The sequence below is a fragment of the Microcaecilia unicolor genome, chromosome 6 (genome assembly GCF_901765095.1).
Source record: "Microcaecilia unicolor chromosome 6, aMicUni1.1, whole genome shotgun sequence".
Lineage (NCBI taxonomy): Eukaryota > Metazoa > Chordata > Amphibia > Gymnophiona > Siphonopidae > Microcaecilia > Microcaecilia unicolor.
This window is the reverse complement of record NC_044036.1, coordinates 214,707,078-214,726,765: the sequence shown is the minus strand read 5'-3', so window position 1 is coordinate 214,726,765 and position 19,688 is coordinate 214,707,078. Positions and strand designations below refer to the sequence as shown.

General features: G+C 42.0%; 1 protein-coding gene across 4 annotated transcripts in view; it reads right to left on the bottom strand.

Moving 5' to 3' along the window:
- GRIN1 (glutamate ionotropic receptor NMDA type subunit 1) overlaps window positions 1-16,568 on the bottom strand; it is a 703,940-nt gene extending 687,372 nt beyond the window's left edge. For all 4 annotated transcript variants that reach the window (XM_030206505.1, XM_030206506.1, XM_030206507.1 and 1 more), the window contains exon 1: window positions 16,311-16,568. In XM_030206505.1, coding sequence (XP_030062365.1) covers window positions 16,311-16,568 — 258 coding nt within the window. The remainder of the gene's footprint in view (window positions 1-16,310) is intronic.
- Between the last annotated feature and the right edge of the window lie 3,120 nt (window positions 16,569-19,688).

Here is a 19,688-nt window from a genome sequence, read left to right as displayed (position 1 = left end):
ATTTCTTATTTTGTTACACACTTTGAATCTGATTTTGGGATTAGGTGGTTTATAAGTACTAAAGTTGAGATTTGGCCAAGTTGTGGCTTCTTTATGGGCAGGTGGATTACAAAAGCTTTCCAGCTCTGAGGAACTATTCCATGGGGAAAGCTTGTATTCAAGATGGATATAAGGCTATGGGAAGTGTTCTATGTGGATTAAAAACTGGTTAAAAGATAGAAAACAGAGAGTAGGGTTAAATGGTTAGTATTCTCAATGTAGAAGGGTAGTTAGTGGGGGTTCCCCAGGGTCTGTGCTGGGACCGTTGCTTTTTAAAATATTTATAAATGACCTAGAGATGGGAGTAATTAGTGAGGTAATTAAATTTGCTGATGACACAAAGTTATTCAAAGTCGTTAAATTGCTGGAGAATTGCGAAAAATTAGAAGAGGACCTTACGAGATTGGGAGACTGGGCATCTAAATGGCAGATGACGTTTAAAGTGAGCAAGTGCAAAGTGATGCATGTGGGAAAGAGGAACCCGAATTATAGCTACGTCGTGCAAGGCTCCATGTTAGGAGTTACGGACCAAGAAAGGGATCTAGTTGTTGTCGTTGATGATACGTTGAAACCTTCTGCTCAGTGTGCTGCTGCGGCTAAGAAAGCCAATAGAATGTTAGGTATTATTAGGAAAGGAATGGAAAACAAAAATGAGGATGTTATAATGCTTTTGTATCGCTCCATGGTGCGACCGCACCTCGAATATTGTATTCAATTCTGGTCGCCGCATCTAAAGAAAGATATAGTGGAATTAGAAAAAGGTGCAGAGAAGGGCGACGAAAATGATAAAGGGGATGGGACGACTTCCCTATGAGGAAAGGCTAAAGCGGCTAGGGCTCTTCAGCTTGGAGAAAAGGCAGCTGAGGGGAGATATGATAGAGGTCTATAAAATAATGAGTGGAGTTGAATAGGTAGAAGTGAAGCGTCTGTTTATGCTTTCCAAAAATACTAGGACTAGGGGCCATGCAATGAAGCTACAATGTAGTAAATTTAAAACGAATTGGAGAAAATGTTTGTTCACTCAACGTGTAATTAAACTCTGGAATTTGTTGCCGGAGAATGTGGTAAAGGCAGTTAGCTTAGCGGAGTTTAAAAAAGGTTTGAACGGCTTCCTAAAGGAAAAGTCCATAGACCACTATTAAATGGAATTGGGCAAAAACCACTATTTCTGGGATAAGCAGTATAAAATGTTTTGTACTTTTTTGGGATCTTGCCAGGTATTTGTGACCTGGATTGGCCACTGTTGGAAACAGGATGCTGGGCTTGATGGACCTTTTGTCTTTCCCAGTATGGCAATATTTATGTACTTATGGGAAAGTATAGCAGAATCTTGATCCGTAAGGGCCGAGAAATAATATTGGCTGAAAAGGAAGAAGAAGAAAACAGAAAGCATCGCCATCTCCAACTCTTGCTTGGAGAGCAGCATGAAATTAATGAAAATACTGGCAAGGAGGAGCATCATGAGGACATTTCTGAGGAGGAGCAGAAGGAGGAAGGGGAATGCCAAGATTAAATCTAGAGTGATGGGACTGAGTCTTAGTAACCACCTAATCTGAAAATAAATCAGGGTCAGTGAAGCTTACATAATGCGCCAAAGGAGATATAGAACACAAACTAGCAACAGCTCAGTAAAGCTGACAAGGGAAGTTAGCTTGGGACTGTATAACCTGAGACATAAAAGGGAAATTCTATAACACAGGTGTTATGTGCCAATTATGTATGTACCCTGGGGAATGTATGCAGCAATCTAGACCTCTGCCTCCATGCTTATGCAGTACTCTTGAAGCAGGACTCAGTTCAGAAAAGAAAAAAAATTAATACCAACTCCATCCGCGAACAAAACAAACAAAATCCTCTCACTATTTGGGAACAGTTCTAATTATCCACACGATCCCCTTCGTTTGGTAGCAAAGTTCTGCTTTCCCTTATTTATTCAGGTTTACCTTTTACCCAGTTCCACTCAGCATTCAGCACAGTTCAGTTCTACTTTTAGCAAAATTTCACCCAGCATTTAGCAAAATTCAGCATTCAGCCAAGTGCAGTTCAGTCTTGAGCAAAATTCAGTTCCACAAAAAACTCTCCAAAAGAAGAGGAAAAAATTATATGAGCTAGGAACATCATACCTTTCCTCCTCCAGCACTTCCACCAGCTTTGTCCCAAGCAGCGCTGGCAGCACACCTCCCTCTACACAGTACAAACATCTGTGGCCTCCCATGTGCTCTTGTGCTGGACAGGTTAGCCTTGAGTATTTTCCCAGTCCATGCTGGCTGTCTCCCCTTGGACTGGCAATTCAGCAGGCATGTCTAGCTCCTCCTCCTTGTTATCCATCAGTTCCTGCAACTCAGCTTCCTCCTTTTTTTTCTTCTTCTCTCCCCACCCCCGCTTCAGAGCATTCAGAAAAGCTCCCCTCCTCCCTTCACAGCTAGCAGGAATCCGGTATTGATTATGCAGCCATGGGAACTGGGCGTCCTCATGGCTCTTCCTCCCCCTGCTGGTAACTGGGGAAAATGGCTCCCTATTCCCTGGGCTGCCTTTGCTCCCGGATTTTTGGGCCCACCCTTTTCTCCCCGTCCCCTAGGGAATTCTGGGCATTGTAGTTCTGGGATGCCCTGCTTTTGGCTATAAGAGCAGCTTGTTAAATTTTGCAAGATCTTGCGAGCCGGTTGTTCTGCAGGACGTGCCGGCTCCAGTGAACGAGGTAAGCATGGCAGGAGGGTGCCACCACAGGCCATGCTTACTTCCCCTCCCGCTCCCATCCATGTCCAGCGAGTCTCCGTCGCCCCCATCCTCCCCTCCCGCTCCCATCCATCTTTTTTTATTACCTCCATTGAAGCGCCACGTTATTTAAAGCCCTGCTGCCCGTCTCTAGCCTTCCCTGTTTACTTTGTGATGAGTTTGTTCCCTTAGTCCCGCCTTCTGACATCATTCTGACATCATTTCCTTTTTCCGCGAAGGCGGGACTGAGGGAACGAACTCATCACGAAGCAAACAGGGAAGGCTAGAGACGGGCAGCAGGGCTTTAAATAATGTGGTGCTTCAACGGAGGTAATAAAAAAGGATGGATGTGAGCGGGAGGGGAGGATGGGGGCGACAGAGAATCGCTGGACATGGATGGGAGCGGGAGGGGAGGGCAGGGGAGGGAGGAGAATCACTGGGTATGGATGGGTAGAGGGGGCAGGGGAGAGAAGAGAATTGCTGGGCATGGATGGGTAGAGGGGGGCAGGGGAGAGAAGAGAATTGCTGGGCATGGAGGGCAGGAGAGAGAAGAGAATTGCTGGGCATGGATGGGTAGAGGGGGCAGGGGAGAGAAGAGAATTGCTGGGCATGGATGGGTAGAGAGGAGAGTTTCAGGACATGAAGAAGAAAGGAGGAAAGAAAAGAAATAAATGGAAAGGAAGCCCTGGAAACGGAGTCAAGGGAACAGATAGAGAGTAGCAGAATCAGATACTGGGCCACCATGATCAGAGAAACAAAGTCACCAGACAACAAAGGTAGAAAAAATAATTTTATTTTCATTATAGTGTTTAGAATATGTCCACTTTGAGAATCTGGTGCTGAACGTTAAAAGTTTATTTTGTTTATGGCATTTTATCCCATATTAAACATGAATTAGATTGGAACCTGGGATCATTTAATTTTTTTCTTAGAGAGAGTAATGCATTGCCCCCCCCCCCCTGGCTATAGCCAGCTCTGCAAATTTGGGGGTCGCCGAGGTGGACCGGGGAGAGAACCTGTTGTTAAAAATTTACCAGCACACCACTGGCTATATCCCTGCTTACCTGCCTTATCACAATATGTTTAGAATAATCACGTTAATTATGGTCCAAAATAACTCAGTAGCGGAGGTAAAATCACATGTTAAAAGTAACCCAACGAGGTAAGCTACTCACATTATAACCAATTGTGTGCTGTGCACAAACTGTTAACAAGTCAACCAGTTGCTTATTAATTTTCAATTTTAATTTTTGATGTTTAATTTTTAAGACCTCAGTAGTGATTCGTTTCACATAGGGTCATATACCCTATGTTTCACCAACCTTGTCATCAGTCAAAAATATCTTGCCATTATTTCAATTAACTCTACTTGAAATGTATTTTTCTCAAAAAAGAAAAAAAAGTGGGCAACCAGACCCCTTCTCAAATCTCGTTGCATTTCCTCTGCTTCAACAGTTCTTGACAATCTTCAATCCTGCAATCAGCAGTACCAAAGTGTACAGACAAATATATAACGAAATCAAAGGAATTGCAAAAAAAAAAAAAAAAAAAGACAAAGAACAGATGACAAGATAGTGGAGGGCCTGGGAGGACCATAATCCCTGATTGCTGAGCTGCTGATTTCCAAATTAACATCAGTGGTAGTAAAAGCACTGGAATCTAGATTTGATAAATTGTTAGAACAGTTCAGTGAATTATGGCAGGTACTTCTCTTTCTTTATGGGGACGGACGGGGATGGAGGAGATTACTCATGGGGACAGGTGGGGATGGGGTAGATTCTGATGGGGATGGCCAGGGATGGGTTGGATTTCTGTCCCCGTGCAACTCTCTAGCTCAAGTCACTGTATCTCAAAAAAGATATAGTGGTATTAGAAAAGGTTCAAAGAAGAGTGACCAAAATGATAAAGGGGATGGAACTCCTCTCATATGAGGAAAGGCTAAAGTGGTTTGGGCTCTTCAGCTTGGAGAAGAGACAGATGAGAGGAGATATGATTGATTTTTTTTTACTCGTTCTAAAAGTACAAAGACTAGGGGACAGTTGAGTTACATGGAATTCTTTTAAAACAAATAGGAGGAAATATTTGTTCACTCAACGAATAGTTAAGCTCTGGAACTCTTTGCTGAAGGATGTGGTAACAGCGGTAAGCATATCTGGATTTAAAAAAGGTTTGAACAAATTCCTGGAGGAAAAGTCCATAGTCTGCTATTGAGACACACATGGGGAAGCAACTGCTTGCCCTGGGATTTGTAGCATGGAATGTTGCCATGATTTGGGTTTCTGCCAGGTACTTGTGACCTGGCTTGGCCACTGTTGGAAATAGGATACAGGGCTAGATGGACTATTGGTCTGACCCAGAATGGCTACTCTTATGTTCTTATCAAGACCACACCCATGTAAGCCACTTGTTCTGGCTGCTTCAGGCTGCTGGCATTCCACTGGACCCCTTGAAATTTCCAGACCACTTGTAGAATGCTCCTCCCCAGACGCCAATCATCCTTGGCCACCAGATATAGGCACCTATGAAGAAACAACAGAGATGGCAGCAGACTTGGCCACGGTGTCACCCACCCATGTCCTTAGCAAAGCACATCCTCCATTCCCTCCCATAGACCCTTTCCATCTGAGGCATAGCAAATCACACCTAGGGATCAAAGGGGGCAGCTGTTTGCAAGCTGGCCCAAGGAGGTAAAAAGTACTTGTGCTAATTGCCCTACCCCCTAGGCACTCCCTGTCCCATGAGGACCTTGCTCTGAAACTGGATGTCAACCCCACATTGTGCCAGGAGACCCACCACACCTAATCCTGTAATTGGCAGACATGCTAGGCTAATGTGATGCAGGGGTAGGAACCTCTCATACCCAGGCCCTGACTGAACTTGAACCCACAAATTCCCAACCACTGTAGTCTGCTTTTGATGCTGGGAAGGGTAGGGCTAAACTCACATCCACTGGCGATGACTCTTGACCATGGGGAGGGACAGCAACCACCAGAGATGCAGAAACCACTACTGCAGAAGAGGGCACTGATGAATGAAGACAGTCCAGCATCAAAGGGAGGCACAAGAGCCTGACCGAAGGAGCAGCAGTCTGCACCAACAGAGCTGGCTCAGTGGAAACAACACTCCCCCCTGGGCCTCAACTTCTGGACAATGCTCCCCACTGCAGGCACTGGCCTTGGACTTCAATCCAAATGAGGAGGTACCCTTTCTGCCGAGATTTGAACTGGAAGCTACAACGGCCTCCACAGTTATTGCCATGTGGGACTTTCTTTGGGCCTGCACATAGGCAAAGAGGGGGCTGGTAAGGAAGAAGGTGAAGCACCAACCTGTTTGGGGCTCCCAGCCTTGTCAAGAGAGTCACTGGCTCACAAGGAAACCTCCTCACTGGCCACATCATCGACAGCTGCCTTAGGCACATCTCCTGACACCATATTAAGCTGCATCCAAGGAGCCGGAAAGCTCTGATCCTTGGAGGGGCAACGTTATGTATTATTGGCCCAAAGCTCAGCCCTCGAGATTGCTTGCCCAATGGAGTAGTGGGGGCTCCAGCGGGAAAAGGTGTTTTGGTTTAAAGAAGCCAATCCCACAACCCCCACTAGAGCACACTATTGCTGAGTCCCCAACTTGCATCTAGAACCATCTCAGGGAGCCCGAGCCAGGGTCTAAGGTCAGTGGTGCAGCCCGTGGTTAATTAGGCCCTTCAAGACAGGCTTTCAGGTTTGTCTCATGTTTGCTGATGACATCCAACTTCTAGTTTACAAAAACTGGTATTGTTCCTTTCAGTCCTCTTGTGACAAATCATTGAATAGGTCAGCAAGTTAGATTGGATCTCAGAAATTGCTCTTAAACCCTTCCAAATGCAAGATGATCTGGTTCACTCAGAATCGACCTGTCCCAGCTTTTCAGTTTGCAATTGCTAGTTGCTGAATCCACTTGAAAATTCTGTCCACTCTTTAAGCATTCTGCTGGACAACTCTTTCATTTAAGTCTTACGTATCCTCCTTGGTTAAAAGCACCTTTTCTACTTTAATAATGATTTATTTATTTAGTTCTTCCCTTGATGCTAAAAGTCTGAAATCGTTTCTCTGTTCTTGAGTTTTAAGTAGCCTGGACTACTGCAATGCACTCCTGGCTGGTATCCTGTGGTACAGTTTAAAATGCTTGCAGCTTCTGCAACATACAACTGTCAAACTTCTCTGTAAGGCTAAGCTCTCTGATCATGTAACCCCTTTCTTTATTGCTCAAGACTGGTTGCCTATTGCCTGTTGTATTATTTTTAAGATTTTGATTTTGGCTTACCACAGATTTTACTCAGATCTTCGCATTATCATCATTCATTCCCTATGACAATCCCTAGCTCATCTGTTAGTTATTCTCCCTCCATGAGACTGAACAGACATGTCATTCACATTCAGATTTCTGGGCTTCTCTCTATGGAGCAATCTTATGGATTGAAATGAGATTTTACCTGTTAAACAGTTTGATTGGAGTGAGATGTATGCTGCATTGATTTGATTGTATATGCGGTGTTCTTTAACAGTAAGGAGAATTTAGGTTACTTGAGTATAGAGGCCAAGGCATTTTCATAGCAGATGTTTTTATGAATTTTTAGCTGATGTTATTTTGCTCGTATTGTTGTTTGATATCTACTTATTTGGATAGCATATGTTTTGTTGTAAGCAGCCAAGAATTTAAAGATTGTGTGGGTTAGAAAATGTTGTAAATTAATAAATAAATGCTCATTCTGAGAGCTCCTTTAAGAAATTTAAGATTGATGTAAAGACTTGGCTATTTCATCAAGCTTTTCCTGGCTCTGGTTATGACTTTCCATGTGCATAAGTACATAAGTATTGCTCTACTGGGAAAGACCAAAGGTCCATCAAGCCCAGCATCCTGTTTCCAACAGTGGCCAATCCAGGTCACAAATACCTGTCAAGATCCCAAAAAGTACAAAACATTTTATACTGCTTATCCCAGAAATAGTGGATTTTCCTCAAGTCCATTTAGTAATGCTCTATGGACTTTTTCTTTAGGAAGCCATACAAACCTTTTTTAAACTCCGCTAAGCTAACCGCCTTTACCACATTCTCTGGCAACAAATTCCAGAGTTTAATTGCATGTTGAGTGAAGAAACATTTTCTCCGATTCGTTTTAAATTTACTACATTGTAGCTTCATTGCATGCCCCCTAGTCCTAGTATTTTTGGAAAGCATAAACAGACGCTTCACATTGTAATGGTATCAGTTTATTACTGAAATATGTAGCATATTTGCTGGATTATATATACACCAATATATTTGTGTATCTTTTAAAAATATATATTTGACACGGTAGCAGAGAGAATAGTTTCATTTCAAGCCCCTCTCTCTCCATTCCTTTTTCTGGGAACTTCTGAGAGCAGGGATCACAAACACTTAACAAACACAAAAGAGCTTCCTCTGCCCTCCCACCTAACAAAAGATGGACTAAGGTGGACACCTGAATAAAACAAAGAACTCAGGAGAAGCATAAACAGGACATTTGCTTGTCAAAGGTATACCTGCCTCTCCCATCAGCTTTCAGACATGTGCAGAAAGGAAGGACTTGTAATGTGTATCTGCCCCAGAGACTGAGCAGGACATCAAAAGAACATCCAGACTGTAAGTCTCGTGATATCATAAGACATGAGACCAACTCAGGGGTCGTGTGCAGACATGAGACCAAGATACCACAATGCTTTGCAAATGCCCAAGGGTCGTGTGGAAACCAGGACAAAGATCCACATGGCATATCCTCCTGCAGCTTGCAAGATATAAAATGACAAGCTGTTTCCCAAGAGTCAGATTCTCATCAACTGCCTCCTCCTCTTGAGACCTGCCTCCTCTTGGAACCTGCTTCTCTTGGGACCTGCTGCTCTCTTGGGGTCTGCTGATGCCTTGCTCCTGAAACATGTGCTCATCAATCAGCTGGACCACAGCATGCTTGTAACAAGGACTTGTAAGTTAACCTACCTGCTACTTTGTTCTATTTTTATGCACAGATTACCTGTAAAGATCTCTTAAAACCTACCTCTCGTGTGCAAGTGTATATTAAATCAATCTTTTTGAAGCTAAAAATATGGTCTCTTTGTGTTCTGAATATATATATACTTAATTTATTTAATTTATTGCAATTATCACCTTTGGTGATTGGTGGAGAAATTAATATCCTAAAACTTATAAATACAGCACCTGCTCTTAAATTATAAACAGTAGCGAGTTGCTCTCGAGCTCTTTCCCCAAAATAAATAATTTCTTGTAACAACATCTACCCGTTCAACTCCACTCATTATTTTATAGACCTCTATCATATCTCCTCTCAGCCGCCTTTTCTCCAAGCTGAAGAGCCCTAGGCGCTTTAGCCTTTCCTCATAGGGAAGTCGTCCCATCCCCTTTATCATTTTAGTCGCCCTTCTCTGCACCTTTTCTAATTCCACTATATCTTTTTTGAGATACAGCGACCAGAATTGAACACAATATTTGAGGTGCGGTTGCAACATGCAGCGATACAAAGGCATTATAACATCCTCATCTTTGTTTTCCATTCCTTTCCAAATAATTCCTAACGTTCTATTTGCATTCTTAGCTGCAGCAGCACACTGAGCAGAAGATTTCAACGTATCATCAATGACGACACCTAGATCCCTTTCTTGATCAGTGACTCCTAACATGGAACCTTGCATGACATAGCTATAATTCGGGTTCCTCTTTCCCACATGCATCACTTTGCACTTGCTCACATTAAATGTCATCTGCCATTTAGATGCCCAGTCTCCCAGTCTCGTAAGGTCCTCTTGTAATTTTTCACAATCCTCCCACGATTTAACGACTTTAAATAATTTTGTGTAATCAGCAAATTTAATTACCTCACTAATTACTCCCATCTCTAGGTCATGTGGAGAGCACTTCTTGTTACCCTACCCATCTTGTCCTGGTGTTCTATGACTTGTAACATTGACTTTTTGGGGTTTTATGGTTATTCTCCTACACCTTTTGTTCTTACTCAGTCTTGCCTCTTAGGGCCTTTTATTTTGTCTCTTGCCAGTTTACTCTTGTAATTGTACACTGCAGTGTTGTCAGTTCACTGTTTGAACTGTGGTATATCAAGCACTCATAAATAAATACATACATAAAAATGTTCCTTATCGGCCAGATTGGCCCCTAAAGATAGTACCACAAGGGAACCACTAGGGTTCATATGTACCATTGTGAACCCCAGCAGGACTGAAGGGGGCCCATTCTTGCCCTGTCCCACCAGACTATCAGTACAAACACTGGGTGAGTCCTGGTGGTATCGGGGTTGGGGAAGGGTGTAGGTATGGTTGCTGGAGAGAGGGCTTCTGCTTGGGAAGGTCTGATCTTGGAACTGGGAGTTGCTAGGCAGAGGGGCTTGACTCTGGGACTCTTAATTGGAGAGTGCGTGTTTGATGGAGGTTAATAGAGAGAGCAGGATCCGGGAGGCTGGGTGATCATAGCTGCCAGACATTGTTTTTTTAATCAAAGAGGCAATGGGCAGCTGTAAGACAGTTTTCACCTGGTTACCTACCACATGATAGCTATCTTTGCCGGTCACACTTGATCTCCACCCAGATTCCACTTGATCTCATTCGTACCTGTGTTAAGTACCTACCATAGGATTTTACTTCATAGTGGAGTGGAGGAGTAGCTTAATGGTTAGTGTAGTGGGCTTTGATCCTGACAACCTGGGTTCAATTCCCACCACAGCTCCTTGTGACCTTGGGCAAGTCACTTAACCTTCCATTGCCACAGGTGTAAAAGCTTAGATTGTGAGCCCTCTAGGGACAGAGAAAGTACCTGTATATAATTGTACAGCATTGTGTAGGTCTAGTAGCACTATAGAAATAATTACCTTGCATAGTAGCCATTAGTGCAAATCTGTGCTAATGGTTACTGGAATTTAAAAACCAGTGCCTAACATTCTTTTGTTAACATGCCCCCTTGTATAACTACATATAGGGGTATGTTTACTAAGGCATGTTAGCATTTTTAACACACCTGTAAAGTTAAGGTGCATTAAACGCTAACGTGCCAATACATTCCTATAGGTGCATTAGTGTTTAACACGTTAGCATTTAACACGCATTAAAAACGCTAGCACGCCTATAGCGCGCCTTTGTAAACACAGGCGATAATCTGTAATTTTAGTTTTAAAATTTTAATTGATGCAAGAATGCACAGAAAGTGATTCTTCTGTTTGATCATTAAATTCAAAGCTCAGCATTTCATCAGAACCTAGAATAATTTCTTGCCATTGATGAACCCACTAACCCAGGTATTGAGAATGCTATATTAAAAATAGGACGTCAAAAAAAGAAATACCTGTAATGTTTTAAATTAAGGTACTTTAACAAACATGCATATTGTACTTGGGAAAATATTGTACTACACAGTGGGGATTACAATAGTCAACTCTTAAAATATTTTCTATGTAAATATACAGTCCCTTGAAATATCTATATTTTAAACATAACCTATTATTTTTAAAAAATCTAATAAACTAGTTATGTAGCAATATAAAGCCTGGAAAGAATTGCATGTTCTTTCTCTAATTATTTGTCTTTTTTTGTCTGTTTCTTGTAAAACTCAATGGAAATATTTGTTGATAAAAATGGAATATACAAATGCTATATTTAAAGGTACTGTACTTCACAGACAAAAATGTGAATTAAACACTTAAATTATACTACTCTGTTTAAAGGTCACATAGAGGGGCATAATCGAAAGGGGTGCCCAAGTTTTCCTGAGGATGTCCTCGCAGGACGTCCCGGCGAAGGGGCGGGGAAACCCATATTATCGAAACAAGATGGGCGTCCATCTTTCGTTTCGATAATACGGTCGGGGACGCCCAAATCGCAAAATTTAGGTCGACCTTAGAGATGGTCGTCCTTAGACCATCATAAGGAGCATGAGGAGTGTCAATGCAAATGCAAGGCGCAGATAAAAAAGGCCAAGAGGGATTACGAAAAAAAGATAGCAATAGAGGCAAAAAAACATAGTAAAAATATTTTTCGGTATATTAAAAGCAGGAAGCCGGCAAAAGAATCGGTTGGGCCGCTGGATGACCGAGGGGTAAAAGGGGCAATCAAGGAAGACAAAGACGTAGTGGAGAGACTGAATGAATTCTTTGCTTCGGTCTTCACCGAGGAAGATTTGGGTGGGATACCGGTGTCGGAAATGGTATTTCAAGCGGACAAGTCGGAGAAACTTACTGACTTCACGGTAAACCTGGAGGACGTAATGGGGCAGTTCAGCAAACTGAAGAGTAGCAAATCTCCTGGACCGGATGGTATTCATCCTAGAGTACTGATAGAACTGAAAAATGAGCTTGCAGAGCTACTGCTAGTGATATGCAACTTATCCTTAAAATCGAGCGTGGTACCGGAAGATTGGAGGGTGGCCAATGTAACGCTGATTTTTTAAAAAGGCTCCAGGGGAGATCCGGGAAATTATAGACCGGTGAGTCTGACGTCAGTGCCGCGGAAAATGGTAGAGGCTATTATTAAAAACAAAATTACAGAGCACATCCGAGGACATGGATTACTGAGACCGAGTCAGCACGGCTTTTGTGTGGGGAAATCTTGCCTGACCAATTTACTTCAATTCTTTGAAGGAGTAAACAAACATGTGGACAAAGGGGAACTGGTTGATATTGTGTATCTGGATTTCCAAAAGGCATTTGACAAGGTACCTCATGAAAGGCTACAGAGGAAATTGGAGGGTCATGGGATAGGAGGAAATGTCCTATTGTGGATTAAAAACTGGTTGAAGGATAGGAAACAGAGAGTGGGGTTAAATGGGCAGTATTCACAATGGAGAAGGGTAGTTAGTGGGGTTCCTCAGGGATCTGTGCTAGGACCGCTGCTTTTTAATATATTTATAAATGATTTAGAGATGGGAGTAACTAGCGAGGTAATTAAATTTGCTGATGACACAAAGTTATTCAAAGTTGTTAAATCACGACAGGATTGTGAAAAATTACAAGAGGACCTTACGAGACTGGGAGACTGGGCGGCTAAATGGCAGATGACGTTTAATGTGAGCAAGTGCAAGGTGATGCATGTGGGAAAAAAGAACCCAAATTATAGCTATGTCATGCAAGGTTCCACGTTAGGAGTTACGAACCAAGTGTCGTCGTCGATAATACACTGAAACCTTCTGCTCAGTGTGCTGCTGCGGCTAGGAAAGCGAATAGAATGTTGGGTATTATTAGGAAAGGTATGGAAAACAGGTGTGAGGATGTTATAATGCCGTTGTATCGCTCCATGGTGCGACCGCACCTTGAGTACTGTGTTCAATTCTGGTCATCGCATCTCAAGAAAGATATAGTAGAATTGGAAAAGGTGCAGCGAAGGGCGACTAAAATGATAGCGGGGATGGGATGACTTCCCTATGAAGAAAGATTAAGGAGACTAGGGCTATTCAGCTTGGAGAAGAGATGGCTGAGGGGAGACATGATAGAGGTATATAAAATACTGAGTGGAGTGGAACAGGTGGATGTGAAGCGTCTGTTCACGCTTTCAAAAAATACTAGGACTAGGGGGCATGCGATGAAACTTCAGTGTAGTAAATTTAAAACAAATCGGAGAAAAGTTTTCTTCACCCAATGTATAATTAAACTCTGGAATTCATTGCCGGAGAAAGTGGTGAAGGCGGTTAGCTTAGCAGAGTTTAAAAAGGGGTTAGACGGTTTCCTAAAGGACAAGTCCATAAACCGCTACTAAATGGACTTGGGAAAAATCCACAATTCCAGGAATAACATGTATAGAATGTTTGTACATTTGGGAAGCTTGCCAGGTGCCCTTGGCCTGGATTGGCCGCTGTCATGGACAGGATGCTGGGCTCGATGGACCCTTGGTCTTTTACCAGTATGGCATTACTTATGTACTTATGTAGAGATGGTCATCTCTGATTTTAGGCAATAATGGAAACTGAGGAAGCCCATTTCAGAAACGACCAAATGCAAGCCCTTTGGTCATGGGAGGAGCCAGCATTCGTAGTGCACTGGTCCCCCTGACATGCCAGGACACCAACCGGGCACCCTAGAGGGGCACTGCAGTGGACTTCACAAATTGCTCCCTTACTTTGTGTGCTGAGCCCCCCAAACCCCACTCCCCACAACTGTACACCACTACCATAACCCTAAGGGGTGAAGGGGGGGCACCTATATGTGGGTACAGTGGGTTTTGGAGGGCTCACATTTACCACCACAAGTGTAACAGGTAGGGGAGGGATGGGCCTGGGTCTGCCTGCCTGAAGTGCACGGCACCCACTAAAACTGCTCCAGGGACCTGCATACTGCTGTCAGGGAACCGGGTATGATATTTGAGGCTGGTAAAAAATATTTAAAAAGGTTTTTAATAGGGTGGGAGGGGGTTGGTGACCACTGGGGGAGTAAGGGGAAGTCATCCCCGATTCTCTCCGGTGGTCATCTGGTCAGTTCGGGCACCTTTTTGAGGCTTGGTCATAAGAAAAAATGGACCAAGTATAGTCACCCAAGTGCTCATCAGGGACGCCCTTCTTTTTTCCATTATCGGTCAAGGACGCCCATGTGTTAGGAACACCCCAGTCCCACCTTCACTATGCTTCCGACATGCCCCCGTGAACTTTGATCATCACCGCGACAGAAAGCAGTTGAGGATGCCCAAAATCAGCTTTTGATTATGCCGATTTGGGCGACCCTGGGAGAAGGACGCCCATCTCCCAATTTGTGTCAAAAGATGGGCGCCCTTCTCTTTCGAAAATAAGCCTGATAAAGATTTTTTTTTTTAAAGTGCTGCATCCAGCTTTCATAAATCCACATACTAGGATTGGGTCAGTTCAATCTCTGAGAATAGATGACAATGGAAGACATGGAAAGGACCAATTTTTATGTTTGATCTACTTGGATCAGAATGAGATTCATTGCCCTTCTGTTCAGCCAGCTAGCCCTGGCTAAAACGTGCTTATATCTAGGACTTCTGATTTTAGGTTTTTAACACCTAAACACTGAACACCGCCCCCATGCAAAATAATTAAAATAGTGTTTATTGGATTAACACTAGAAATACACCTTAAAGTTTCCTAGTACTCTAGCACTACTTCCCTGACTTGCCTTTATTCCACTCAATTTTTGTACCTTTTCAGTGCTGACATGTTTGATGCCATTGTATAAGGTACCCAGTAATTAAACCTGTGACCTGAAAGGGGTTTTGTGTGTGTGTGTGTGGGGGGGGGGGGGGGGGGGGGATTGTATTTTCAAGAATGTCTTAATTATTTTTCAGCTAAACACCTACATTTACAATTTATAAACACCCTGGAATAGGAGCTCTACTTATATTCATTTTCCTTCCTGCATTTTACACTGTGTCCTAACCCTGCATTTACCACCAGGAATCCAGGCCTGGGTCAGCAAAGGTACATGGCATCTAACAGAATCTGAGGCTCTGCTACAAAGGCTGCAGTGCAGGCAGATGACACTTTGTTGGAATTCAGTGAGGCAGTATGCTGTTGGAGGAGGGGAAAGCTTTGCAAACAGAAGGCTACCCTGGGAATCATGTAGCCTTTGATTTCCTTCTTCAGCTTGCCATGTAGTGCTGAGGGTCCTGGCTGTGCCAGAGAAGAATGGCAACTGTTGTGTCACACATATAGAACAAGGTACAAGTTCAGGTGCAAACAGTGTAAATGCATCCAATTCCCCCTGACAGAGCAGGGTGGCCTCCATTTTCTACAGAAATTTAAAATAAAGAGAACAAGTCAAAAAGCAATAATTTATTTTCCATGAAATGGATTTCATTAATTCTAGACATAGCTTTAAATAGAGATGTATATTGTTTACCAGGTAAACATATCTGTGTTAGATGTTTTCTGGGTTTTAATGTGATTTGAGCCAATAGTTTGTTTTTAATTTCTACTCAAGCACAAACTGAGCTACATGTACATCTACTTTTGCAAGTGAAAAAGGAAGAGTATCTCAATATACTAAGGTGTAGACTGTTTCCAGCTTATCAGTTGCGAAATACAGGACCTTTTTACCTTATTTCTTCCTACTATGCTGAAATGAAAATATAAAATATTTTGAACAAGTTAGTTTAGATTTTTCTGTGTGTGTGTGTGTGGGGGGGGGGGGGTTTGGTTTTTTGCTTTTTTGTTTTTTTTTTTTGTAATGAATGAGGGAAGCATTAATTCCTGGTACACTCTCAGCTGCATTAACCTTTAAATTGGCCATTCAAAACACAGTATGTTTAGTATCTTGTGGTTATGGAGGAATAGATGAATGAATGGTCCAAAGACGAATGAGTAGAAAAAGAAAACAATGAAGCAGTTACAATAAAGACATATATGATGTGTTTGTGCAACACCCAAGAAGCAGAGGTGACTGACATAAGACAAATCTCTTCCTTATATGGGCTTGTTAATGTTAGGGTTATCTGGTAAAAAGATTTTTTTTTTAGGAAAGGGTGTGGGGTTGGATTTATATGGTTTATGTTGGACTATGGATGACACACATATCTGTTCAGACAGAGCTGATTTCTTCATTACCTGGCTGGAGATGAGGTCCTCACATACGGATAGTGCCATCTGGATGGCATTGGGCTTGTGGGTAACCGAGGTGGCATTCAGCTGAATTTTCCAAGTCCCGTGTCTCTTATTTGCTTGATTAACAGCTTCTCGAAAGATTGGTTCGAACTTCTTGTGGCTCAGCACAGCCCCAATGTTCACGATTTTAGGATCACATCCAGCCCGGGCAAAAGAAAATGAGAACAGTACAGCAAGCAAAAATAGGCGCATGGTGTCCATGAATTCCGCACTAGTAAAGCGATCCAACGTCTTGTTATATAGTTTTATCCGCGCTCTAGATACCAGGTACCTGCGCCTGCAAAGTAGAAAGGGGTCATAATCTGGAAAACATCTTGCAAGCAAGATGCAAAAATGAAGCAGAGAGAGAAAAAAAGCAGTCTCCTTGGCGATAGGAAGACCTTCTTGGCAGGAGATATATTTAACAAATGCTAATCGTTCCTTTCCACGTCACAATCCGTGGGAATATATGGCTGACGAATTTGGATCTGTATTCTTCCTCTCAGGAGATTAGTCTTGTGATCTTTAGAAGGCTATGAAGTCCAGTAGGATCTCCTGCAGCCAGCTCAGCCTAGTGTGTGACCAAAAATTCATCCAGTTCGAAAACGCGTCATATTTGCTGCTGTCCTTGGTGCTGAAATGAAGAAATCCATTCCCTCCCCCCCTGCCCACCACCACCACCACTTTTCCTACGTGGAAAGATGTGTATTCTGCTCCTGATCGCTGACAGCTTCCAGTTTACCTCCTATCTATCTAGAGTCTCTAACATCTTTGTTTCTGTCACCAGAAATCAGCCACTCTCGGTTCGCTTCTTTCCCCTCAAGTTGTCTGTTTTGAGCCTTTCATTCCAGTCCTAAACGATCCTGCTTGATGTTAAACTACTATTGTGTTCAGAATTGCTGGAAAGCTTAGAAAGAGAGAATAAATGATTTAGGCAACATTTATTCCGTATTATGATTCCTAGACAAAAAAAAAAAAGATGAAAGGTTGCTGCAGGAAGGTTGGGGGAAATTTGTTGGAGGTTGCTATATGATCTGAAATGGCTCCATCTCATTCCTGAGGCAGCTCATCTGTTCACCCTCATTCTAAAAATGGATTCTAATGTGTTTCTTTGTCTGGTGACTAATTATCCCTGCTGTGCAAAGCAGGGACATAGAAAAATAATCATTTTCGGGATTTTTTTTATTTTTTATGTTTTAAAAAAAAGTGTTTCTGGTTGTATAGTCAAATAAAAGTGGTTGCCAGACTAACTAAATATTACAAACAGGGATACTTGCAAATACACTTTAGTCCTATATTCTGTACCTTTCCACATTAACTTATCGTATAGATGAATTTTTATCTGCACTGACAAAACAAAGAGTCAAAAGTGGTTCTGTGCTGGAAGAAAGTCCCTTACAGAAATCCATTTAAAAATGCTCTACAGGTTAGAAATAGTGAAAGGTTTGAGCAGAAAAGGTTACGGTTTAAACATATTTTTCCACCAAAGTACCATGGAAAACAAATCTGCTATTTAATTTTCTTTAGTTGGAGTGACTCTAAAGCATCCTGAGTTTCTAAAGATTTGTTCATAGATAAGGAATGGGAGAGAATGTTGGAAGCAAAGTCACAAAAGATTTTTTTGCTGTGCTAAAATGTGGATGCTCGAAGGGTTGGGCAATAGGCTACTGTACCAAAGCTTTAATGGGATTTCCAAGGTTGGTATGAATATTTGTCAGAATCTGAGGTGTTTGTATTCTCCTTCTAGTCCTCTTGAGAGGCGCAGAAACTGGATATTAATTCGTTCATTTTGAATTTACTTTATGGGGCTCATACAGTACTGTGTGTATGGTTTAGCTGATGGGACTGACTTTACATTCATTTCAACAATAGCAATATGTGTTCTAGTAGTTTCCTTTCCTTTGTACTGGCACATGATTTTTGCAGTCAGACTATAGATATGTTTATTTGCTGAGTCTCTTTACCACCACATTTATTATAAAAAGCAGATGTCCGAGCTGCCGATGCAATGTGTTACACAGATTGTTTTCATACAGCCAAACCACATACAGAACATAGTTTCTAAAATCCCTAATTTTGGAGGGAAGTAAGACTAGCGCGATTCCTAGCATCTGTACTAATCAATCTATAATGTATTCATCAACGTTATTTTTTTGTATGTAAATATAGATTTATGTTTGAGTTTAACCTCCAATTATAAATTATGTTCACTCATGCCCACTTTTATTTAATAAAAAGCCCCTGTATGGCAGGTGACTCCGCACAAGTTATAGAAATAAAAACATCATAAACTAATTCCTCAGAATCTAAGTAACCCCCCCCCCCCCCCCCCCACCACCACCACCACCACCACCACCAGTGGAGCAAAGAGAAAGGAAGATACCGCAATCCAGTACAATAAAACGCCCGACTTCCGAAGGAAACTTGAATACAGTATATGCTTGTTAATAAAGTCTCTTATTCAGTAGTTTAAAAATGTTTATTTAGATGATCAGGAATGTATCATATAGTATTTAATCTCTGGGGAGGCCTTTCTTCAACATTTGGTGACATTTCATTCCTTCATAAAGTATTATGAATTCACCAGAAAATATTAGATAACTTTATATTGCAATCTTTTAAATTTAACACAAGGATATAAAATGATTTGAAAAGTTACCTTAATTTTGGGGCAGCAATTTATCTGTCATAGCCTAAGAAATGCACTAGCTGCCTGAGAGTAGACTCTCAAGGGAAGTACCAGAAAAGCAATTGATGAAAAGCTCTGCCATATCTATTGTTCTCTACACCTGGGATATTGTGAGGTTTTTCTCCGTTAATTCCATCGACTTAAAAGCAATGCAGTAATAGAGTTGTGTTTTGTAAGTATTACTTTATGATAGAGTATAATGAGGTGAAGGACATTCATTTAAGCAAAGAGGACGGACATTGTGTTTCATGTGAAATTTTCTCCTTTTATTTCTGAGAGCTGCTGCCTGGTAAAAATATGTGCCGATAGGGACCCCCACCCCCACCAGAGCCTTCAGTTACATATCCTGCCCTATGCACATAAAATAGTACCCGCTTTGCACAATCATTGCATGTCCAAGTATCCATTTTAATAGCATGTTCTGAGCATCTTTAAGGTTAAAGTCTTTGTGCGTCAGGATTAGAGTCTCAAGGGCCCACAAACACAATGGCCTGCCTCAGCAACTGTAACTGATTCTGTGGCTATAAAATGTTAAATTCCCAATGTGTTACTACTAGTACTGTTGCTTATAGTTTAAACACTTGCTGTTTTCTTTTATTTAAAAAAAACTATGCAATCTCTAATATTAACATCTCTTTGAAAGATAAAATGAT